Here is a 26,393-nt window from a genome sequence, read left to right on the forward strand (position 1 = left end):
CTTCCCTTAACTAAGAGTGAGATAGTGAATCAAATAAAATTAAAGATACTGTGAAGGATTTTTTTTTTTAAATTTTGCTTTTAATGCTAAATACTTTTTTATAATTTTCAAAATGTCTGCGGGCAATATTTTTTAAATTACAAAATACCCATTTACAAATATATTTTTTGGAGGAAAAAAATTCAACAATGTTAACTGCTTACAAACATTTATAAAGAATAATGGCGAACCAATTACTTAAGAGAACAAAATAACTGCTATTAAAAGTGCGAACAATTTTTTGTTCCTTTTATAGAGTGCCGCCTACACGAAATTTCTCCTGGAAAGTACACTTTTATACATGCGAGAACAATGGACTCTACTTCAATATGGATAATAAAAGCAGGTATATATGTTGGAAGGAAAACTGTTGTCAGGTTTTTAGAGTGGGTTTTTTGTTCTGGAAAGCAATTCCAACCATCATGGCATAGTCTAGACTTTGAAATTAAAAATTCCAACTAAATTAAATATAATGGCTTTAAAATTAATATTACCTAAATATTTTTTGAATTTACTAATTTTAACAAAACCATTTTATTGTTCAAAATTTAGAAATTAATCGATTAAATTTTCCTCATTGTTTTAACGCTTTCCAATCCATGAAACTATCAATCTACTGAATGACTACATCCGCTTCCTATTTTGGGAAAGGTTTTTAACTGAATGATGAGCGAATTGTGTATTTCCATAGCGCAGATCCTGGGTGCTGGTATCCAATTGCTGGCCCTTGACAGTACTTCCTGGGACAGTCACTGACCCGCGCAAGCTTTTTCACTGACCCACACAATTGCTAGGCAACTATTTGTTTGTTTACACGGGTGGATTTAGATTTTCTAATTGTTGTGGATAATTTATATTCTATCTGTATTTTTTTTCAATCACGCATTGACACAAAAGCAATTTAAATGCTATCTATAACCTTTAGTTTGATCATTACAGTTCTAAAGCGCAAATTACGACAAATGTTTTTGTAGTATTTGAAATAAAGTAAAAGTGTTTACAAAATATCAAATAAAATATATAATTTTACTCATATTTTGTTTGTTAAAAAAATCGCCAACCCCAAAGCAAATAACCATATTTAGATTTTTCTTCAGATAAAACACACTTTTGTAAGGTTTTGTTCAGTTATGTTTGTAAAAAAGAGACTTCCATAGCCACTTGTTTCGTCTCGTTTTACCCGTTAAGCCAACTGTTATTTTAAAGATGTTTTAGTTTTGAAAATATTCAGTTTAAAATTTTTAAACTTAACTCTTGTGCAAATGGGCATTAGTGACCCAAGAGCTAGGACTAAAAAAAAAAAAAAATGAACAAAATTTGACCCACGTCTCAGAAAGGTTCGCCATCTCTGGTCCTAGGAGCTTAGTACTGCTTGCTGACAATGTTGATCTGTAACAAGAATCTGTCTGAAGGCAGGCAGAGCACTGAGAAAAAAGCTCCGGGTGCCAATTAACTCACGATGTTGAAGCTCAATAAATGAATTTTTTTTTTTTTAAATAGAATAAGGAGTAAAAAATCACCAAATAATTACAATTAGATATGATAAACTGACTTGTTAAGACTAACAGCGGATATTCTGTTGGATTCAGGCAACTATTCGGGTTCAGCCAGCCTGAATTTGACTCCTAAGTCGGATTCATACTAAACGCAGAAGTTTTGTTTTATATTTTCAGTAAAAATGTCAAAAATTTGGGCTAAATCACACTTTAGGTTAACTGTTGTCCTTTTAAACATTAAGACTATAAAGCGATACTTAAAATACGAGATGACAAGAGCCTTAATAAAAGAACATTTTAACATCGCGGGATAACCGCAGGGAAGAGGTTACAGTTACTCGCCTAAGGGTACGTTTACAACGGAGCTGTGAGTATAGATGATAGCAGAGATGATAACTGATGATAACAGAGTAAAATATAATCGCTGATTAGTGTGCAAAACAGAGCTGTGATACATGCAACATGTCCGAGAAGTGAAGAAGAGTTTTTATGTTCAGCAGCAACAAAAAGGTATATTTTAAAGAAAAAACGCTTTAGAAAATATCATGTACATCCCATAAATAAAAAACGAAGTACTTTGGGCGAATTTCACTATTTATATAAGGAACTTAGAAATTATCCGGATCGTTTTTTTGAATATGTGAGGATGGGTCCACCCACATTCGACTATATTTTAGAAAAAATAAGGTCAAAATTAAGAAAACTTTGGAAAAATTGTCATGGAAATCCTATAACCATAGAAGAAAAACTAGTGATTACTCTTAGGTTAGTAATGATTTTATTTGAAAAAAAAACAACAAATAAATACACATGAAAATAAATGTAAGCACGATTTAAAAAACAAAATATTGTTTAAAAGTAAATAATAAAATAATAACCAAAAATAATGAGTAAAGACAGCACTAAATAATTTTTCGACGTCCATTTTGAAGCTCCGATACTGGAGTTCAGTTGGCAGAAAAATGAAAAATTCAATTCTATCATCTATGCTCGTTTATAGCAGCGAGTATGAGTCACTAGTCGAAGCTTCGTTGTGCACGCTCACATAAGAATGTACTAGGTTATTCTATAAGCGCTAATGCATCACTGCTATCATCTCCGCTATCATCTATGCTCACAGCTCCGTTGTGAACGTACCCTAAGGATCGGCCATACCCGGTTGACTCACGGTTAACTCATGTGTCAGGATAGCCCTCTCACATGCAGTACTTGTAATGAACCCTTGACACTATAACATGTACTTGTGGAGTGTTCAGAATATGATCAATGTAGGCATCGTAAAAGTATTCCGGACTCACTAGAAGAAGTCCTGGCAAATGACCCGAATAGAATAGAAAAGAAATTAATATGTATATAGAAATCATGTAAATAAAAATTTTTAAAATGTATATATAATTGTATATAGGTATCGATGTAATTTATAGTGTGAATGAATCTTAACTTTAAGTATATAGCTTTAAGATGTGGTTCCGTAGGTGTGGTTGCTTTTAGTAAAAGGTTGTGTATGAAGTTGGTATATGCACCGCCACGGAACATTAAAGGGCATAATAACCAATAGGTTCATTGCCTTAAATTAAAAAAAAAAACCCATTGCGGTTGCTCAAAGGCGGTTCACGAAGTTTTGAGCCCAGTTTCCAGCGCTAGATATATTTCTTGTATGCCCTATTTACAAACACTATACACCACCTCACCTAATTTCACTGGATCATCCTTTTATTTTTGTTGGGGTTCAAAACATATGTACTTATGGAAAACACCCAATTTCTAAACCTCGAAACTCTATCGGTAATATTTTCCAGATCGTAAAGGGGGGTAAAAAAAAAAAAGATAAAAAATAACGCACACGTCGACAAATTTCTTAGTGTAAATGTTCTTTTTATTTCCCGCTCAATACAGCCGAGGAAAGACACGACATTTTCGCAAGAGGAAAGTAGAGAAGCTTTTTCCTTCATAGCACTGAGTCGTCGCTACAGATTTTCCGGTCTAACAAATCACTGAGTCCCTCATACAAGTACGCCTCATACTTAGGACAAGACTTACTACTTGAACTAAGCCAACTATATGGGTTCACCAAGCCCCCCCAGACAGTTTATAATCCAAAAAAAGAAACTTCTCTAAACGCTCGCTTCATCCATTCAGCCATCGAACGATTCAAATCTAGAAATAACAAATAAATCATGAACACAAGCATTGGCTTTAGCTTCCACTCGTTTCCTTAATAAATCTATCGGGGTTAAATTTTTTTTATCCGATCTGTCTTTGCTAAGAAAAATGTTCAAAAAATATTTAAAATATATATTCTCAAGAATAAATCAACGTATCTTTTAATAAAATTCTCCATTTTGCTATCAATATTTAAATTTTGCTGAATGCTTCTGCTTGAATAAAGTTTCGCTACAATATAAGCGTCCCCCTCATAAAAAACACCTTAAAATAAATTTAAATAAAAAGAAAATTTCAAATAAAAGCCAGCGTTTCCCAACCTGTGGGTTGGTGGTTGGTGGTACGCGAAAAATGATCAATAATGGCGGATATACAAAATTTTAAAAAAATATCAAAGCATTAAAATATCATAGAAACGTTTTTACCAATAATACTTAAAAATTATTTTAATTAATAATATTATAAAGTAAAGTTGTTAATATGTACAGAGTAATAAGGTTGGTCTATCTCAAGATATACAAGAAAATATAATAGCATATTTTACAGGATTACAAATTGTCTTTCATAGAGTATTTTCCCAAAACCCGAAAACATAAATGATAGTTGGAATTCAAACCCTATCTATAAAGAAAATTTAGTAAAAGCTACATCATTATCGATAAAAGATAAAGGAAATTTAATAGAATCATCAAGCGACAGAACTTAAATGATAACTATGTAAAAATCAGCTTAAAGAGACTGGATTGTAATGAGTAAGCTCTATCCAAGCAACATTAAATTTAGTTGGTACTTACAAGTAGTTGAATGCTTAAAAGATATTAATTTATAAGATTTGGGCACAAATATAATAATCCTAAAGAAGAACTTTGTAAATTAATTAATGATTTTGAGGAGAAAATAATTTTTAATTGTTTAAAAAAATCGTTAAAACCAAGATCTTACAGTTTATAAAGTGAACATGAACTTGGAACTCCTTTGTAGCAGATACATTGTATCTCTATACAAAGAAAGATAATAATAGTAAAATAACGCACTCGGAATAACAAATTTCACGAAATACAATCATTTTTACGAAGTGGTACAATTTAGCATGATGTACTACCAAGTGGTACGCGAGCCAAAAAAGGTTGGGAAACGCTGATCTAAATAGACAATATTTTATTTAATTTTATTTATTATTTTAAAGCGCGTTAACATCTAAGGTTTTAGCGCGCTTGGAGTTTTTTCAGTGCATTTCCGCCCTCCTAACATGTTGTTGTAGAGGAATAGAAGATGGCGGAACTTTTCCGGAAGACAAGGCAAACCACTGCTCCTTGCACACTCTAGATAAAGAGGAAACTCCTCTATCATCATTACGAAACCTTAACTGAGCTCGTGAACTTGGAAGCAGAACTCCAGCAGGCTGTGGTCCTCGATCTTATGGTACTACTGACATGGCAAGATTAAGTCTCCTACTTAAGATCTTAAAATGATCACAGGCCCGACTAAACATGGCCTACGGTTTCTCCGCGACCTTCTGACATCAACATGGGCTTACTACGCCATTGCAGGAGAAGATAGTTTTTTCTTTAACACACGATCTACCAACAATTTTCTCTTGAATACGCAATTATCTGTTCAATAATGGAAAATGAGTTGTAAGAAGCTCCTAGAAAGAAAAAACTTTAAAGGATTAGAACCCGGGCTCTCCTTTTGGGAATCCAAGTACATTAACTACTGAGCTAGAGGAAAACATTTCAAGAAAAACTTTCAGGAATAAAAGAGAGAACTGTATCAGTTTCCCAAGAGATTTTTCGTAACAACAATTTGAAGAAGAAAACCCCCCAAAAAAGAGATTACAGTTTTTCTAAATAAATATTTTCCCCAAATATATAAACAGAAAAACTGATCAATATAAACAAAATGGTAGGAGAATCTCTTTTAATACCTTTAACCATTTCCAAAGCTTTCTAAACCTCGACTAGTCTGGTTATTTTGATGGTTCGAATCCAAAACCCCTCATACGGAGATGTAGATAGATCTAAAGCATTAGTTCCTGGCTACTATAAAACATGGTCACTGCGGTTAGCAATGTGGTAAGCACGGTCTGTCCGACTGCTTGTTATTCAGAGTAAAGGTAAATTGGAGAGCTTGTATAGTCTAAAGTTTAATGTTTAAATTTACGGATATAGTACACTAATAATTTGTTCTTCTATTTATTTATTGAAATAATATTTATTTTCCATCGCCAAAACGCAAAAATGGGTACGTCAATTCACCCGAACGTTTTCTTACCGCCACTCACATTGTTATTGCATTTATAGCTTATTAACCACAAATTCAAGTCCTTTAGTCCAGTCTTAAGATTCTCGCAACTCTTGTCAATTTTGTATTAATGTTAAACCAAGATTTTGACCCATAAAACTAGGTCATCTTAAGGGCTTACACTTATTAGCAATTATAATGTTAATTATAATCAGTCAGAACCTCAACACACTCATGGTAGAAGACACAACAACCTTTGATGTTAAAAAAAGTACCAAATATTATAATTGTTAATAAAAACGTAAGCCCTGAAGATGACCTAATGCCTAGGTCGAAAGATTGGCATAAAATAAATAAAAAATCATGACTGTAATTGGCTTTAATCATTAATCAAAAACGATGAACAATATTCTACAATGTGATTAAAGGAGAGATATTGTACAATCGTTACTGTTTAAGGAATTGCAAAATTCTAATTTTCGCAACATCATTTCTTAAAATGTTGCTAAAACTGTAGTTATCGCAATACTGATATTTATTTATTATGTATTTAAAGTGAATTTTAAAACGAATATATCTTGTTAGCACTAATACTAATACTAAGACTGATTCATTTTCTATAATAAAATATTCACCAAGCTTCTCCAGAGAGATTTAATTCAGAATTGCATTACATATTAATTAGAATTTGCTTCATTATAAAAGGATTTATGTGTGTAAAGAAGTTTAACAGTTCTTTAAGTTGTACAGTAATTACTGCGTGTAATTCTCGTTTAATTTACAGTAAAAACTTGTACTTTAATAATCTGCAAAGAAAATTTTACTTCGCTGTCAGCTGTTATAATCGTTTTAATCTTTCAATTAAAATATATTATTTATTCCATAATCTACGTTATTTCTATGAACAATGTAATTGGTAATGAGAAGCAATTAGCCTGAAAACATTGCGATTTTTTTGTAGAATTTCTGGCTGAAACTCAAAGAAAGCAAGTTAAGGCAAAAAGTTGTTCTTATGAGCTGCCTTTAAATTAAGTTTTCAACTTTATTCGAAACGTTGGGTGAATACTTTGTGCTCAAAAATAGACGTTTAAAGCTAGTAAAAAAAAAAAAGCATCGACTTTCAAGCCAATGTCGATGCTTTACAAGTTGAAAGTCGCATTCTTAAATCCAGAGGGCTCTGGATTTTTTTGGGTAAATACCGGATCATCTTGCACTACGTATTTTGCACGAGTCAATATCTGAGGTCATTGGCTCTCCCCTCGGAGCTTTTTTCATTGCACCGGAGAGTGTTCTCTCGTTACAGACAACACTATCCATCAATGGACAGTGAGCCGTAAGAATACATCACCTTCCAACCACTCTTTGTTCTTCAACCTCTAGATTAAGTATTCCGCCATTCCATTTTTAAAAAATAAATATTCTTTATGTTTAAAAAGAAGTAACAAACGGTGAAAAATAAGCATTGCCAACATTAGCAATATATTTGTACGACGCATATATAATATTAAGGAAGGAAAAGAAGCTAGTAAGAAAAAATATATATTACATTAAATATATTCCTTACCGGAAACAGAAGATGGTTGACGCTCCCTAGCAGATTCTCGCCATTTTCGTTTCCCTCGAAGTTTCCGGTTTTCTCCTTCTTTTCTCTTCCCATCGGTATTTTCCTGAAATGATAACGAAATACACTATAATATTGCTCCTCTTTTTTTCTCCTTGAAAAAGTAAATTATCTTTTTCAAGATTAGAATGTATGGGAGGAGATAGTAGAGTTGAAGATGGTAGATTTTGTAATGTATGAATACATTAATAATTTTTGTCTAATTTACTTTATTAACTGTAAAGGAATGTTAATAAAATGTAATGGCAATAATACAGAATATTATCTACAAAAAAACCAATTCAATTCTAGTTCGTGGACTGTATGGAAGTTCGCACAAAGTGAAATCAAAGATCTATTATGACTTCCTTAAAACACAATTATTCCTTCGAAGAAGAAGGTGCAGTATTAATACAGCAGAGAGATGCTGCTACAGAAGAACTATGCATGCGCCAAATCCTAACGACCGACAGCTGTGCAGCGTAAAGCCTTCTCTTTCGATTGCAGCGTCTCATGTGTTTGTACAGAAATCTGTTTGACCGGAACCGTCGTTTGTGTAAGAGGTGTTAGTTTCGTTTTGCCGAAAACATGATACTACACATGTAGTAGAGCAACGAATTGTCGTGAAATTTCACATGAAACTTGGTAAAACCGCTGCTGAAATTTATCTTTTATTAAAAGAAGTTTATGGTGATGAATGTTATTCACGTGCGCAAGTTTTTGAGTGGTTCAAGCGTTTCCAAGATGGCCGAGAAGACGTCGGAGATGATGACCACCCAGGTCGCCCATCTACATCCAAAACGGATGAAAATATCGATTATAATTAATCAACATTACTATCGTGAGGTGCTTGCTCAACTCCGTGAAAGAGTAAGGAAAAAACGACCCGATTGATGGAAGAACAAGTCATGGGTTCTCCATCAAGACAACGCGCCGGCTCACACTGCATTGTCTGTCGAAACGTTTCTAGCCAAGTACAACATCCCAGTTTTAGGCCATCCGCCTTATTCGCCTGACCTGGCCCCATGTGACTTTTATCTGTTTCCTAAAGTCAAATCTGCATTAAAAGGAACACGATTTCAGTGCGTTGAAGCTGTGAAAGAAAAAACGGTACGCGTCATGCAGGAGCTCACAGAAAAAGACTTCCAGCACTGTTTTCGAATGGTAAATTCGCATGGAGCGTTCTAGGGATAGGGGAGTGGTGTACATTGAAGGTGATAATAACTAAATATGTATAAATTTAAAATAAAATGTTTTATAGGAATAATCTCATTATTTAATAGCCACACCAGGGTTGATTGTCAAAAAAAGCGTAACGTCGAAATACACCCAACTTTGACAATTTTATAGTCAATCTGTGGCAAAAGATTTATTACTGTTCTTTTCTAAAATCTACTTTAAGCAGTCTATTTTCTTTCTTTGGAAAGAAAGCGATCGTATATTGTAAAACATGTTTCAACATGCGAGTCTGTCGGTTAGAAGTGTTCTGGAAGGTTTTTGCTAAATCCAAATTTTTGAGAACATCCTCTGTAGACTGGGTGAAGCACATCACGACATCTCAATACTTCCGCCTATTTAGTCTAGTAAAAGAAGAGAAATTTCCAAATTTTTATTTAAAAAATCAACTAAATCCAAATATAAAAGGTAATAAATACATTTTCGTTAATGAAACCAGCTTTAAAGAAGACAGAAAAAAAGACACCATCTTTAAAGACAGTAGTGACGACTGATTACAATCTCTATTAAACTTTCCAAACATTTAAAATACAGAAGCTTTACCAAAAGAAAGAAATAGCTGACTTTAAAATTGTGGAAATCCCTTTGAACTTCATCATACTCAGGACCCTGGCTCCGGAAGAGATTAGACAGGCTGGACCCCAAAGATACATATTCATGAACTGTTTGCATTACTGTAAGAACTTTTACAATTCGTTAACATTTTTATTTCTCTACACCAATCAAGAAGTCTTTTGACTTGTCTCCTTTAAGGAGATGAACAGCTGCAGATAAAAAAAAGGGTATTACACTTTTTCTCTTGTTTAATTTATCACAAATCATCACCCATTTATTTAATAGTTTCCTTAATTGCTCTCCCAGAGCCATTCTTTTTCTTTAATTATATTTCATCTCCCTCTTAATAATGCTAACTATAAGTTGGGTGGATAGTTTAGGGTACGTTTACAACGGAGCTGTGAGTATAGATGATAGCAGAGATGATAGCTGATAGAGTAAAATATAATCGCTGATTAGTGTGCACAACGGAGCTGTGATACATGCAACATGTCGAGAAGTGAAGAAGAGTTTTTATGTTCAGCAGCAACAAAAAGGTATATTTTAAAGAAAAAACGCTTTAGAAAATATCATGTACATCCCATAAATAAAAAAACGAAGTACTTTGGGCGAATTTCACTATTTATATAAGGAACTTAGAAATTATCCGGATCGTTTTTTTGAATATGTGAGAATGGGTCCACCCACATTCGACTATATTTTAGAAAAAATAAGGTCAAAATTAAGAAAACGTAGGAAAAATTGTCATGGAAATCCTATAACTATAGAAGAAAAACTAGTGATAACTCTGAGGTAAGGTTATAATGAGGAAAAACAAATAAATACACATAAAAATAAATGTAAGCACGATTTAAAAAACAAAATATTGTTTAAAAGTAAATAATAAAATAATAACCAAAAATAATGAGTAAAGACAGCACTAATTAATTTTTCTACCTCCATTTTGAAGCTCCGATACTGGAGTTCAGCTAGCAGAAAAATGAAAAATTCAATTCTATCATCTATGCTCGTTTATACCAGCGAGTATGAGTCACTAGTCGAAGCTTCGTTGTGCACGCTCACATAAGAATGTACTAGGTTATTCTATAAGCGCTGATGCATCACTGCTATCAATCATCTCCGCTATCATCTATGCTCACAGCTCCGTTGTGAACGTACCCTTAGTCTGCAGCAGTGATTATCTACGTTGGGCACACGCCTCAACAAGAAGCATTTTAATCTTTTTTAAAGGGAAGACAATTCTGGAATTGTACTTTTTAAGTTCTTTTTCCAGTTTTCGGCTGGCTCCTGCTCTATAAAGACTCCTCACATTCCAAGTCGATATATACCATAATTCTCGCCTAGGTCGTTTTCCTTGTAAATCAGTCCGGCTGTTTTGTTTTGTTGAGTTTTTAATACTCAACAAATTTGATTTGTACGTATTTAATGGCGTAAACAACTTCAAGTATTTGGGTGCCACCCTTACTTCAAAAAACGAGGTAAAGGAGGACATAACCAGTCGGATTGCAGCTGCAAATAGGTGCCTATGGACATTAAGCCCGATCCTCCGAAAAAGGGACATCTCGAGAAATGCCAAACTCACCATTTACAAGACCCTTATCAAACCAGTCCTATTATATGGCTCAGAAACATGGACGCTAACCTCAGCGGATGAAAGTACGCTGAACTGTTGGGAGAGAAAGGTATTGAGAAGGATTTATGGCCCGGTGGTAGTGAATGGTACATATAGATTTAGGAAAAATGCTGAGCTTAGGGAGCTTTTTAAGGGGGCAATCATTGTAAAGAGCATTAAGCTGGGAAGACTACGCTAGTTGGGGCACCTCCACAGAATGGACCAAGGTAGAGCACCTCGCATCGCCTATGAAGGGCATCCCGGAGGCAGAAGGCCTAGAGGGAGGCCATGACTGAGATGGTTGAACAAGGTGGAGGAGGACCTCTCCAAGTTAAATGCGGGAGGATGGAGAAGGAAAGCGAGTGATAGAACGGCTTGGAGTGAATTGTTGAAGGAGGCCAAGGCCCTGCAAGGGCTGTAGAGCCATGGAGTAAGTAAGGAAGTAAGACAATTCTGGAACCCACAATTTGAAACCACAAAGAGCCCAATTTTCGTAACTCAGGAGTCATTGAAACGGTTATTTCTAGGTGAATACCCAAATTAATGTAATGATCACGAAGATTTCGTTAACAGTTTGTGAGTAGAAAGAGAAATTAAAGTAATTCCTTAATGAGGTCAGAGAAATGGGCTTATTTGAAGCCCCAATCAAGAGCATTGGGTGTCGCTCCGTTTGGAACAGTCACTGTGAATTCGCCACTGGGCCCAAGTGAATGGGATTACCCAGTGCTAGGTTCAACAACTCCAAAAGAGGCTACATTGGACCCATCTTAGAAATCAGATATCCCAAACTAGAAACTGAAATCTTAAGAAATATAGTTCCCAAACATTAACCTACAGCAAGAAGAAACTAGGACGTGTGGAGGATAGCCATTCCCACCAGTCGGATCTTAATATAAACCCATTTGTAAGGGGAACTAAGTGCGTATCCATGGCCCATTAAAGGTGGCATTGTGGATTTTTAACAGCAGTAAATTATAAACGGCTAGAGAATTCAGCTGGACTAAATGGCGAGTATAATTTGATTCAGTGTGTTTAGGATTACAGTAAATTTTGTTCACTTGGTTTAACAGACTTGCTCACAAAAAGATCTATGGGGAAAAATAAATGAATTCATGATGGAGAGACTAGCAAGCCAGCGAGGGCAGGAAAAGCGCTCATTTCAGCGTCAAACTCATGAGTAATGTTGCTGCCATGTAATTTATTACCTGAAACAGTGTGTTAGTGGTTGTTAGGGGACTTCTCTGTTATTATTCTGGTACGATTTCAGTTGCTAATTCACTGTTTTTTTTTTGTTTTTTTTGTCCAGCTGGTCCTGCTCCATCTTAAGATAATATACTTTCGGTAAATGTTTTCTTTATAAACAACCCAAACACTTAATAGTTTATAGCTAAATGTACAAGAGGAAACACTGATGGTTTTTCTAACTAAAAAAGTCCAACAATTTCTCACAAGTCTGATGTTTACAAATATTATATTTGTAGATTTTTATATTAAGCTTTAGATTCTGTAGAGTTTTTCAGTGGCTTACTATAAAGTAGCTTAAAATAAATCACTTAGAATGAAAAAATAATTGCCATTTCAGTCAAGTAAAATTTATTTTGCCGAGCTCTCGACCTAGGGACTAGGTCATCTTCAGGGCTAGTTTATAAAGTAATATTTATACATTACAAGGGTGGTGTGTCTTCTGTCTTGTCTGTCCATGAACTCCATGACAAGACAGAAGTCCATTAACAGACAAGACAGAAGACACACCAACCTTGTAATGTAAAAATATTACTTTATAAACTAGCCCTGAAGATGACCTAGTCCCTAGGTCGAAAGCTCGGCAGAATAAATATATCACGACTGAAATGGCAATCATTTTTTCATCCTATTGGAACTATGAATCAGTCACCAAAAATAATGAACAATGAATCACTTAATTGAGTAAATTTAGAGTATTTTGGTTTTGATTTTAAGATCAATTTATTTATTTGCAACTGTAAAATTTGCATCTTGTAAATAGGGTTCTTCTAGAATAAAATGAGATGAATGATATTTAAAGAAGATACTCAGTGGTATCATTTCATGGCGTTGGAATTAGTGAAGATGATCATGAGGGATGTAGGATAAGATTGGACACAAAGGAATGGTTGGACCATCTGGATTACTTTGATGATCTAACGAGCATTGGTGATAATTTGAATCTAAATTTGAAGAGTTAATTACAAAATTTACTTCTTAAAGTAAACCAGAATTTGAATTTACGATAAATTTAGTTATTTTTTACTTCACTGACGGAAATAAACGGGGGGGGGGGCAATCAAACGATTTATTCTTTCAATTCTTTTTTAATATCTTGCAGTTTGTAAAACTGTACAAGCCACTGGTGACTTGACCCAGTATTCCTTGATGTTCCTAAAAGTATTTCTTTGTTTTCTCACTCTGTTGTTAATACAAAAATCTAACTTTTTATCATTATTATTGCTAACTCTTAAAGCTGTTTTAAATCCCCATCAAAAACTTGCTTGCAAATATAATGTTTGCAAGCAAGACATCGGCAAACCTCAGATCATTCTTATCCAAGATTAGTTTCAAGTGTACCTCATCGACATGTAGAAGAGCACGAGTGAACAAAGGTCTCCTTTCTTTACGCCGCTCATAACCTCAAATTCTTCTGATAAGTGTATTCTATAACTCTCTGCTCTTGGTATTTAAGACTCGGGAGCCTTTCTAGTCTTCTTTTACTGTGACATTTCGTGGATGTAGAATTAAAGATTTAGAATATAACTATGCCCTCAGCTAAGCAGTGACTATTTCAAAGTAATGGCGAACAAGTATTGTCAAAATGCATCCTATTCTGGCTTTTAAATCGCCTCCCCTCTTCATGATCCCAAAGTATTTTGTACTTAGTAAAAAAGCACATACACAAGCACATATTTTACCCGTACACATGCCCATTAATTATCACACTAATAAACAAATCAGTAAGAAACAAGCAAAAAAAAAAAATCCTTATCACATTAGGACCTGGTCAATAGTTAGAATAGTACGTTAGAAGCGTGACAGAGGTCATGACCTTTTTTTCATGACGTCATCCACTTATCAGGTTAAGCAGTTAATCTGTAAACTATTTTAAGACAAAGCCCCGTTAACTTGGTCCAATTTACCAAGTAAGAGGTAAAATGTTAAATCAATTCATTGAGACTGTTCTTCGTCTGTAATGTTCCTGTATCCTTCATTTGGTCAAAAGTACCAACTTTCAATTTAGTGAAAGGAAACTCTACGAATGTGAGAAATTAAGTTTTCTAGGTAAAGAAATAGAAATAGGATCGTTTAAAAACGGAAACTGTCGTTTGATTGAGAGTTCGAACAGCTCATGTCACAGGAAACTCAAACTTGAATAGCTGTTTCGATGCTACTTCCGGCGCTAAACTTTTTTATCTGAAATCAATTCTATTTCGCTTCCTTTTTAATGTATAAGAGTGTGTAACTTTAGACATTTTAGATTATCGAGTTACAATTCACAAATACGACTATTAAAGCGGTTACACCGATTTCGATCGGGCCAATCATTTTCCTTTAAAACTATTGGACGAGAAAATGGAAAAAAATTTCAGTATGGGAAATTACAGAGCTCGGAATAGGCCTGCGCTTTTTTAAAACGAGAAGATTTGCTATTGCAAATTTCTTTAGACAATTTGTATTTGATTATTGTCGTATTAGCTTGTTTTTTAGCAGCCTCCGCTTCAAAGACATGTCATTAAAAAGTTAAATAAATTTTTCAGATCTTTAATAAAGAATTGTTTCCATCTTAAAAGTGTTTTTTTCTATGTGTATGTTTGTTCCAAAATTATTATAATTTTTTATTGCGTACGACATCCTGCCGCATAAAATATGGAATCTCCACCTCACACATAGAGTAGTAAAATTATCCAATCGTTATACTCAAAGACACTTTACTATCTGTTGAATCTTAACTTGAGGGAGGTGATTGCGAGACAACTCTTCTTTTTTTTAAGAAGTCTAGGAGCGATATCGGCAACTATCCTGGGAAGAAGGGTGCTGCAAGTATATCAGCGATCTGGGGGAACTTTCCACAGTATGGGTATCCGGCAACTTGTGTGACGAAAGGAATGTTTAAGTCTAAGTGAATGGTGACGTAGAAAGGAAACGAAGAACTTTAGACTGCTGGGACTGGATTCTTTGGAGGTTTAAGCTTTTGGTTTGCGGTCTGCAATAAGCTTAAGATAATAAATAAGTCTTTTGTTATCCGAGGAGAGTTTTGATCTGTTTGTACATTAGTCTTTTCAGTTACTAGAAGTATTTGTTGACGTCTGTTTACTATAAGTCGCGTTTGACGATTCCAATTGAGTTTTTGACAATGTTAAGTCCAACTTAGTAGATTCCTGGATTATATAAGACTGGATACAGAGTATTTCGCCGAAGTGTAAAGGTTATATGACTTTTTTAAACAAGAAAAGAACATTCTATGAGGTGAGATGGGATTGAACGTTTCTATCAGTAATTACTGAATGTCGTAAAATTAATTAAACATATAATAATGCTAATTAACTTTTTTAGTAATTTTTTGACATTATTTTCTTTCATATAAACATTGTTGCCAACTTATTTACATAGTTAATAAGTAGTTTATATGAAAATAAAAAAATGAATATTAATATGTTAATTAACTATTAAAACTAAGAAAAATTAATCAAAGTTTAATTAAATTAGAATATAGCCACGCAACAGTTGGAAACCTAATCAAAACTGGCTAGCTAAAATATACGAACTCATTAAATTTGCGAGTGAGTTTGGTCGATACGGGCGTACTACTAGAGCAAAATCTAGTTTAGGAATGATAACGCCATAGTGTTACCAGTTGGTCAAAATAAATTTAATAAATTAAGAAGCAAACTGCCAGATTGCAGCATCAGTGTTACCTCCGTATAGTCTAATCAGTTCTCTAATTAATGATCATCATGCTAAATCTCTGCCAGTTTAAACTTTTGCTACCTTTAAATTTACACTTAAATGTGAGTTTAAATTTTGTTAAATTTCATTCTACAATATTGTTAATTGTATACCTAATTTTTAGAATTATAATAGAGCGAAAAAAAAAAAACAACGTGATATCTAAGAATCTAAAAGATAGTGGAGATCAATGTCTATATGTTCACTGCTGATATTTTTTGATTTATCCCGCGGTTAGCCCGCATTGTATTCCTGGCCGGTTTCTGACATTACTTGGTGAATATGTGTGTGTTATTCAAAATTTTAATGAATCCTAAAACATCTTTTGTAAAAACAAACATAGAAACCTAGTAATTTGTATAAGTGTAACGTTTTAGAATTGTAAATTTGGAGTTTTGTAGTACAAAATAACCTCCATCATACAGTCTAGTGTAGTGGGGGACGGTAACGTAAAGTGAAGTGGAAATCTGTACATACACCAAACTGATTAGTCCACTTCTGGTGATGGACTTAAATCCGAAACCAGTCAGGATTACAATAAAAATGGCTGCTTTGAAGGATAAAATCAAAGATAAATATCCATCCCTGCGGAGCTAACCACAATTTGCAAAAGTAAATATTTCTAAAGAAAATGTTTCGAAACAAAGTGATAGAGCTGGAAATACATAATGCTCAAGATCTTCAGAAATCTCCTGACCATTCTTATTTCAACAGCTTTATTTTTTTACACGTATTTTCAATCACACAGTTTCGTCCGGGAAATTCAAAAATGTAGATAAATTCGCTGAATAAAGATCGATACGGGAAATGTGTAACAACTGTCGATAGGCTATAGCCTACCCAGATGAACACACAACGCTTCTACTACATACGTAAGAAAGAAACAGCCTAATTCCTTTAAAAAAATTATTATTGTTTTTTTTTTGGCATTGGCTTCCGCCATACAGCCAGAGCATCGTCTTGGTGCTTATCACTAGAATATCACTCACTCTCCATTCTTACTTATAAATACATTCGCTTCACACATTCATCCCTCTACTATATACAACTATTTACCTACAAACTTACAACTAATGGATGGATCGGTACTCTATATTCCTGCCATCCTTATAGCTTAACCGAAATTAAAATCACGTAATCCTTCTCTAATCATTTTCTTCCATTCATTCTAATCGGCTATAACTTTTAAATACATTCATATTTCTTTGCCAGCTCTGCTACAGATTTAAGCACATAGATGTTGGTGGAGAATATTATGTCTTCGTAGCGAAATGGTGCATCTAAATACCTATATATTTATCGTCAAACATTCGTTTCCTTTCTACCACATAACGTGGACATTATCATTATTATATATGCTTGAAATCCTCCTCCTCATTGCAATCTACGCAAAGAGGAGAGAGTGGACCTTTTTGTTGATCCTGTGAAGATACGATCCGCAAACCGCGTGGTTCGCTCTCAGCCTGCTTATTGTCGTAAAAACCCATTTATTAGTGACTTAAACCATGGTTGTCTAGGTAACTTTTCTATATTTAGGGGACTTCCAAATATATTTCTGATGCTTTTTGGGCCCTAACGATTTACTATAAAGAACATACATTGTACTTATGGTAGTTCTTCGACTTTTATTTGGAACATTGCCTAAGAAAATTCGATGAAGGGCACTTCTGAGTGAGGGCTTTCCTCTAAAGTATGGAGTTCCTTGTTCTACGAACTACAAAGAACGATTCATTTTTTCTTTGTTTAAATTCTGAATATGATGGAAATTCAAGGACTCTTCCAAGAAATTCTGCCCATACTGGAAAATGAGGGATGCGCAAAGATAAAGGGGGAGTCGACCGTCAAAGGAGATTAGATTTAACTGTGATAATCTACATGAAATTGGATCTGATGTCAAACTAAAAGTTAATAATTAAAAACTTGATATTTAAAAGTTAATAATTAAGTTATTTACAGAGCTTATTTAAATTTTATTTAAAGTAAAACGCATTAAAAGAATAAAATAGCCCCAACTTTAAAAGTTAATATTTAAAGATTTAAACCCTGAGCAGGGCAGGTAATAAGAGTAGATGGTTTGGTTTAAACATTCCGTCCACACACATACACATATATATAGAGGAAACCCTGGGCTGGTTTGGAGGCGGTTAGGACATGAAAATTTATCTTGGAGGCCTAAGCGGCAAACACCGCCCCCAAGGGGCAATGCAAAAAACACATATGTTACCACATACATCGCACCTTACTTTCTGTCCTAGATTATCCAACTGTGCACCATTCGCTAAGTAAGGGGGTTTTTCCTCAAATCTGTTCCACGTTGGCCCACCATTTTTGTTTTATTTTCCACACACATTACCGAAAATTCTCTTTAAAAGGGGGGAAAACTACCGGAAATACTAAGACGACTTACTCTCATCTTAGATTACGTAATTGATAACTATTGAAAGATAGAATTTTTACTGAAAACGCCAATGCCTTCAATATCATGCGTGCTTTGCTCAAAATGTAGCCAGTATAAGGCTATGTTTAAATCAAACGAACTACACTTCACAACAAGAGCAACAACTGAAATTACATGTTATTGTTTTACACGGTATACCCTGCACTTCTTCCTAGAAAGTTCTTAAAGCGAATACTCTTATGAAAACCACCTTTTATCCTAAAACATCCTTTGAAATTTCATAATGATCTGATAAATCTGGAACAAGAAATCGAGACTGCAAAATTTAAACAAGTTTAAAACTATGAAAAGTTTAACAGCCAAAAGTAATACATCTTTTTGGTGCCTCTACCGGCTCGCAAGCCAGTTTAGCCAGGAGGTTATCAACTGCTCTCTGTATCTGAGGAGGCACCTCTGAAGGTACAGTACATGCTTCACAAGTTACGTAAAGTGCATTATTTGATAAATTAGAGAATAAGTTTGATCCTTTACATGAAAGATATTGATCACTTAAATATGTGGCAGGAGGTTTCCAATTATTTTGGTAAATAAACGCAACTCTCCCAAAATTGCCAAATAATTATTAAACCTTCTTGTTTGTAACAGATGTAAAATTAATTTTTAGCCATTTTGTGTATGCTTGAGAACATCTAAAGCTCTTAACATTTGTTTCATCTTAGAAAAATCACTCGGAAAACTACTTATTTCCCGATATTAAGAAAAATACTAGCTTTACTGCCTTGGCAATATTTTTAGTAGAAAGGGGATGAAAAAATACATAAAAATGACCTATCGCATGCTCTTCTTTCTCTTTGATAACAAGTTAAAAAATTGAAATATGATTAATAAATACCAGATTTTAAAATGGCCTAGCACCTTTAATTTTGAAGTTATCGAATTGCGGTTTCCGGTTTCATTCATAACTTTTTACACTCTTTAAAACTGTGTATATGAAAATGGGGGTCAACTGCGATCCCTCACTTTTGGTCGCGCGTCAGCCGCGTATGCGGGCAGGAATCTAAAATCAAGTCACATATCCTGAAACTAGAGGTGACGGGTAACAAATGTTTCCTCTACCATTTTTTGCTCAGAACAACCGTTTAAGCATGAAATGCATTTGAGCCGTCTTAAAATGAACTTCCTGTATATTTCTATCAATAGATCAATTAGTTGACGATTTCCACTTTAAAGCCTGGCTTAAAAATTGTATAAACTTAAAAAAGGTCTATCGATTGAACTTGCTTTGTCTCAGTCATTCTCCCCTTTTGGAGTTTAAAACTCGAGAACTTGGCAATTTCAACTTACTGTTTACTAATGCAACAGAGAAATTCAAAAAGTAAAAGGTTGCTCACACTGAATATAATTTAATAATAACAATGGAGAGGAAAGTACAGAAGTTAAAACAATCTTTTGTTTCACAAAAATGAATTTTTAATAATGCCATTATGGCTGGCATAATTGGTGTGTATTCCATTTGCTGGGAAATATTTGATTTTAATAATATCTACGCCACAGTTTGCATTATTTATTTTAGTACAATTTAAAAGCAGAGATCACTGACCAAAACTACATTATGTATCTGTGAAGCACGAAGTAGGTGAATACATTTCACTGGAGTTTCCGTTCGGAATACTAATTCAAGACAAATTATATCTTTGGGGAAAACGCTATTTAAAATTCTTTAAAGCTTCTACATGAAGCACATCCGGTGCTTTTAGTAGTCTGTAAACAGGATTAGTCAAGATCCCACTCTATAGAATAATTGGAAGTCTAAAAGAAAAATGGAATCAAAACTTATGGAACGGAAATAAATCTTAAACTAAAAACAAAATTATTCTAATAATTACAATTTGAAATTAAACGAAAAACTACAATACGCAAAAACATATTTCTGATGCTGCACAAGACACCTTTGCGAACGAAGCAGGTGTGATTAGTTTTATCTATAACCATCTAATACAGCCTAGGCCATCTAGCGGTTGTTTCGGTATTTAAAAGTGGACCAGCTAATTACGACTGACTTCCTGAACGAGCAATCAAGCAAGGAAATGTACAAGAAGCAGCATCTTGTCCGTACATATCTTGAAGAAATTCATTGAATACTCAAACAATTTTATCAACTTCTCTTGTAGATTGGAATGATATCAAGGTTACAAAATAGCCATTGTTCAAATTGCATTGCTCGAATCACAGTCAGAGTCATACATTTGAGTCAATTTCTTGAGAAATAACACCCACAGATGGAGCTAACTACTAAAGCTGTTTATAAACTATTTTGCAATAATGCCTTCAAAATATACGAATTTACTATGAAACTGCGGAATAATGCAGCTAATGAATTATATAGAACGGCAAATAATCTCTTGAGAAGAACGAGATTTATAGCAATTTCTAATGCGTCCTATCAACAATATTTTATTAGCCAAAGAGCTTATATATTGTGCGGAGAAAGCACCCTATATTTCGGGTGGAGTCAGTACCCAGAGGCAGTTTGATAGATTAATGGGTGGCCACTTATCAGATTACCCCAAGCCTTATCAGGGAAAATTGGAATCCTCTTCAAGTATGCTGGTCTCCGCAGACTCTTGTAGCGGTGGATATGAGTACGCTTATAGAACTATTTCTAAGCTAATTCTTCTAAATTATTCTCAGCGTTATTTTCTTCTTTTTTTTTAGTTCAAATTTAATTTTTGAAAAATGTTTTTGCTGTCACAACGTTTGACGTTAGTTAAAAATGTGGCGTGGTAAAATAGAGTCGTGAATTTATGACGTCAGTCTGTTACTGTGTGTGCAGTCAGCACGATTCTTAAGAACTTGGGCATACGGGACTTTTGACAACCACCAAAACTGGCTTTAAAAGGTCAAAAACAGAGAACTGGAAGTGCCTCATCCCTCCAATCGGCTTTTCCAGTATTTTGCAAGTTTTTCTTAACACGAGCTCCAACAATTTTCTTTTGACCATTTTTAATAATTTTAATGGTACACAACTTTATTTAAAATATTTCCAGGAATAGAATGAAAAAATTAATGACATTTTTAGTCATGACAAACTTTATTATGCCGAGCTTTCGTCCTTTGGAACTAGGTCATCTTCAGGGCCAATTTACAATGTTTTACATCATTGGTTGGTGTGTCTTCTGGTCTTGCCTGTTCATGGAATTTGTAAATTAGCCCTGAAGATGGCCCCTAGTCCCTAGGTCGAAAGCTCGGCAAAATAAAGTTTATCACGACTGAAATGGCAGTTATTTTTTCATCCTATTGAAACTATGAATCAGCCACCAAAAATAATGGAACAGTAATTATTTCCAGGAATATTTTCCATTCTTAGGGAAACAGTTTCTAAGACGTTCTACTAAAGTGCCTCTTCGGTTTAATGTACAATCCAACCATCAGCCTAATTGAATTATAGGAATTCAATGTTTGAGGCCAAATTGCAAATTGGAAGAAAAATCAACGTACCGGATATACTTATTTACTAGTATACATTCAAAGAAAGGAATCAAATCAAACCCTCTTCAGAACAGCCTTTCCTGTATAATCTACGATTGGTAACACTGCTACATTTATTATTCATAAATGTCTGTCTAAAACTCCGTGTACGAAGACGTGTAGCTCGCAAGCCAGGTTAGCCAGGAGGTTATCAACTGCTCTCTGCATCTGAGAAGGCCCACTTTGAAGGCAGAGTACATGCTTCACAAGTTGAGTAAAGTGCATTATTTGATAAATTAGGGAATAAGTTTGATCCTTTACATGAAAGAAATTGGTCACTTAAATATGTGGCAGGAGGTTTCCAATTTTTTTTTGGGTAATTAAACGCAACTCTCCCAAAATTACCTATTAATTATTAAACCTTCTTGTTTGTAACAGATGTAAAATTAATTTTTAGCCATTTTGTGTATGCTTGAGAACATCTAAAGCTCTTAACATTTGATTTTTCTTAGAAAAATCACTCGGAAAACGACTTATTTCCCGATATTAAGAAAAATACTAGCTTTACTGCCTTGGCAATATTTTTAGTAGAAAGGGGATAAAAAAATACATAAAAATGGCCTATCGCGTGCTCTTCTTTCTCTTTGATAACAAGTTAAAAAATTGAAATATGATTAATAAATACAAGATTTTGAAATGGCCTAGCACCTTTAATTTTGAAGATATCGAATTGCGATTTCCGGTTTCTTTCATAACTTTTTATACTCTTTAAAACTGTGTATATGAAAATGGGGGTCAACTGCGATCCCTCACTTTTGGTCGCGCGTCAGCCGTGTATGCGGGCAGGAATCTAAAATCAAGTCACAGATTCTGAAACTAGAGATGACGGGCAACAAATTTTTCCACTACCATTTTTTTTCCTCAGATCAACCGTTTAAGCATGAAATGCATTTGAGCCGTCTTAAAATGAACACCCTGTGCAAAAAGTGTAAAAATTTTTTCTGAAAAGTGGCACTTCTGATTGAAAAATATTGTTCTTTAACTTTTTGAAAGGTAAATGTCAGGCTAGGAAATACAAAAAATATGGCCTCCTTTTTGATTTGTCGATTATCCTGGTCGTACACGCGCAAATATGATTAGAACGTACAAACAAATCAATTTTATTAAAAAAAAAATTATTTTTTTAAGATTCAAGAACTACAAAACTGATATTTCCGGGGCGTTGTTCGCTATAGTAAAGTTGGCACAATTGCAATGATTTCCTCAGTAAACAAAAGAAAAATGCTCTTGAAGTACGTATTCTATAAAAATATAATAAATAAAGATCATTTTAAAGGAAATATACGTAATAAATAATCGCCACAATAGCAGAGAATGAACAACAACAATCAACTAAACTGTCATCAACAACAACTACAGAATCAGAAACATGAGACAGACTCCTTGGTAACCGATAATTTTACAGCCATTATTTATAATTAATTATAAAGACCAAAACCATTGTGCTCCAACAAAGTTACAAAACTTTAAATAGTTTAAATGGTGGAGGCTTTTGGGAAACTATAATTTTTTTTTGCGGCCCCCCAAAACCTGAGTTACAAACTTGGGAGGGGGTTCCCAATTGAACCATCATTTTCCAAAATGGGGTATTCAATTCGCAGCACCCACCTCACCTCTCTATTATTGTTATAACTATGACAATAAAATGGAAGTTAACTACAGTGTTGATCGTTAATGATGTTGAAATCCTGGTGTTGCTGGCTTAGTTAGCAAAGTAGAAGTTCAGTGTTACTTGATAACGTTCATGCTTCAAGTATTCAGACTACAATTAGTACACTGTTGCAATCTACTAGCTAAAATAGGAGAGCACAAAGACAAACTTTTGGACTTGAAATAATAATAACAGGTAAGCCATATTCAATATAAATAGCATTTATAATTAGTTATAAACGGTAAATTAGCTGTGTGTGGGTTTTTTTTATTTGGGGGTAAATTGAGATCAAGAAAAAAAGGGGGTAGACCAATTTTTCTGATCTGAGGCTGTTCAAAAGTTTGGACATGTTTAGCATTCTATTCAATGGACGAATATTAAAAATGGTTCCTAATAAAATTCTAATCAATGTAAAGCAAAAGAAATGTGGTCGCAAACTAATGATGGATAAAAGGGCTAAATCAATCACGGATACCATAAACATGCGAGCTACAACGGGCTATAAAATTGAAAAGTTTTAAAAAAAAGCTGAATTTGGCTAAAAAATAATTGAGAAATAATAATTTGGTTTAAAAAAAAGTTAGTGGCAGGAGTAAAGTGGTTAAATGTTGGAGTAAAGTGGCTAAATCGAGGAGTAAAGTGGCTAAATCGTGGAGTAAAGTGGTTCAAAAAACCAGTATTCGATTGAGAAACGCTTCAGTGTCAGAGTAAGTCATTCATATCAGAGTCTACATTGTATTCATTGAAAATTAGATTAATCTGATTAGACTACAAAAAAAAGAAAAGAAGCTTATTCTAATTGAAACTTCGGGAGGTGATTCAGCAGCTCAAATGCAACAAAAAATATTCTCTTCACTTTGGCCCGATTCTCAATAGTGTCCAAGATATTTGCATTTTTTTCAACTTTTCCGTTGATATTCGCGTTTTTCAACATAAAAACGGTCATAACATCTGTTTATTCCAAACGAAAGAGCATTAAATTTCCTATAAATTTGCTCAATACCGAGCCTCAAATCGTTTCTAATAAACAATGAAATTTTTAATTCAATGTCTAAAAAATTCGTTCTCGATGAGTAGAGTTAAAATTTTCAACTGTATTTTTTCAATGATCAATGAATTAATTTAATTAATCTTATATAATATTTGACTGAGATTTCGGGCACAAGATGGCCGAGGGAAAACGATTGTTTACATTTTCTTATAGAATGTCCAAGAAAGAAGATGAATAAATAGCAAATAATAAGCGAATTTAATTTACGTAAGAGTGATTGTTAGTAAATCACTCTTTTCATGTTCAGTGCGTTTCAATATTTCCGAGGAGAATATAGTTCATAAAACCTAAACGATTGTACATCTCTTCTTATAAGTGAAGTAGAATAAGACAAGAGAAATATTTACGAAGATAATTTTGTTCGTTTACACTAGCAAACAGAGTTCATGAAATTAGGCAAATATTTTGCCTAATATGTACACTGATTTGTGTACATACTATACATTTGTTCATAAAATTTGACAAAGTGAATTGATTTTATCAATTTACTTGATTGATCACAAACAGAAAGAGGAGAGAGAGAGAGAAAAACAGAAATCATCATTTGTTTGTTTTAAACTAATATTTAGCTCAGTTATGAAAATGGTGGGCGGTTCGTTTGAAGTTGTTTTGTGACACAAAATACTCTTTAAGATCAAAAAAACCCATAACTGTATGGGCATTTACTGTGACCGATTGAACATTAATATCCACGCTTTGCTGAATGTTTCCTCTTGTAGTAATTGTGTCAATCAGCCAGTTTGTTTATGGTTTTAACCATAAATCGCCGTATAAAACTATACTTGGAACAAAAAGAAGTCTTTAGGGGAAAATGACTTCCGGTAGGGCAGTTTTATAAGAGTTGATCGTCAAAAACTGCACGAAAAAAGCCTAACTTTCAAAAAATACCCAAATTCGACCATTTTTTTTTCTTTTTCTATAAAAGATAAAATTCCCAAATTTTCTTTACAATATTGGGCAAATCCTCGTTTACAAGAGTATTCGTTTAAAAGTACACGAATCAGAAAGTACCCAACATTTCATTCATACTTCAGCTCGTAATTTCAGTCTATTAGAAACGTTCTATAAAGCTGATGTGTTTTATTCAAATTTTATAACAATTGATACCATTTAAGTAACTTTACTGTATTAAATTTTCATTAATATTGTTTAGAATTTGTTAGACGTCAAAGACCCTTTATGCTGGCCATTTTCATCTTCAAGATATATGCTCAGTATAGTGTAGCAGACCATTTAACTTACGATTGACTGTAATAGGAGGTATTAAACTCACAGGTTTAACTCAAGCGGATGAAGGCAACTTCGCGATAATTCTAACACACTCAGTCTATAGTAACAAAACGAATTCATCAAAAAAAAAGCGGACAAACCCAACTTAAGAACGACTCATCAACATGAGTGCAACAGCAAATCAAAAAAGTACTCAAATACGTATCCAGGAATCCCAGAGCACCTAACCTGAGAACAGTTCCCGGAGTTTACAATATAAAAAATACACAACACATTATCCACTTATTGGAAGACCCAGAACTAATACTCTCATCACATCTCACATCCCTTGACATTACAAACCTTTACTCTTCTACCCTGTCAAAGAATCTTTAAATTATTATAAAAAAGAATGTAAAAGACAGAAAGAACCTATAGTATATTGACCAACTAATATCTGTAACTCAAACCGAAACTATATTTAAATTTCTTTAGATTTAACCATAACTTCTACCTTCCTAATGTCAAATTAGGAATAGGACACTCCCCATCGACAATATTGTCTGAAATATTATGCAACATGAACGTATGTGTTCCACAATTGAAGAAAGAATTCGGTGCACAAGAATTTGATGCACGTTTTGTAGACCATTTA

General features: G+C 33.9%; 1 protein-coding gene across 4 annotated transcripts in view; it reads right to left on the reverse strand.

Moving 5' to 3' along the window:
* The window catches only part of LOC141460304 (uncharacterized), a 762,362-nt gene that overhangs the window by 299,494 nt on the left and 436,475 nt on the right, over nucleotides 1-26,393 (reverse strand). For all 4 annotated transcript variants that reach the window (XM_074140196.1, XM_074140195.1, XM_074140193.1 and 1 more), the window contains one exon: nucleotides 7,507-7,609. In XM_074140196.1, the coding sequence (XP_073996297.1) occupies nucleotides 7,507-7,609 (103 nt within the window). The remainder of the gene's footprint in view (nucleotides 1-7,506; nucleotides 7,610-26,393) is intronic.

The sequence above is a fragment of the Rhodnius prolixus genome, unplaced genomic scaffold (assembly GCF_049639745.1).
Source record: "Rhodnius prolixus isolate KJV_2025 unplaced genomic scaffold, Rpr scaffold_6, whole genome shotgun sequence".
Lineage (NCBI taxonomy): Eukaryota > Metazoa > Arthropoda > Insecta > Hemiptera > Reduviidae > Rhodnius > Rhodnius prolixus.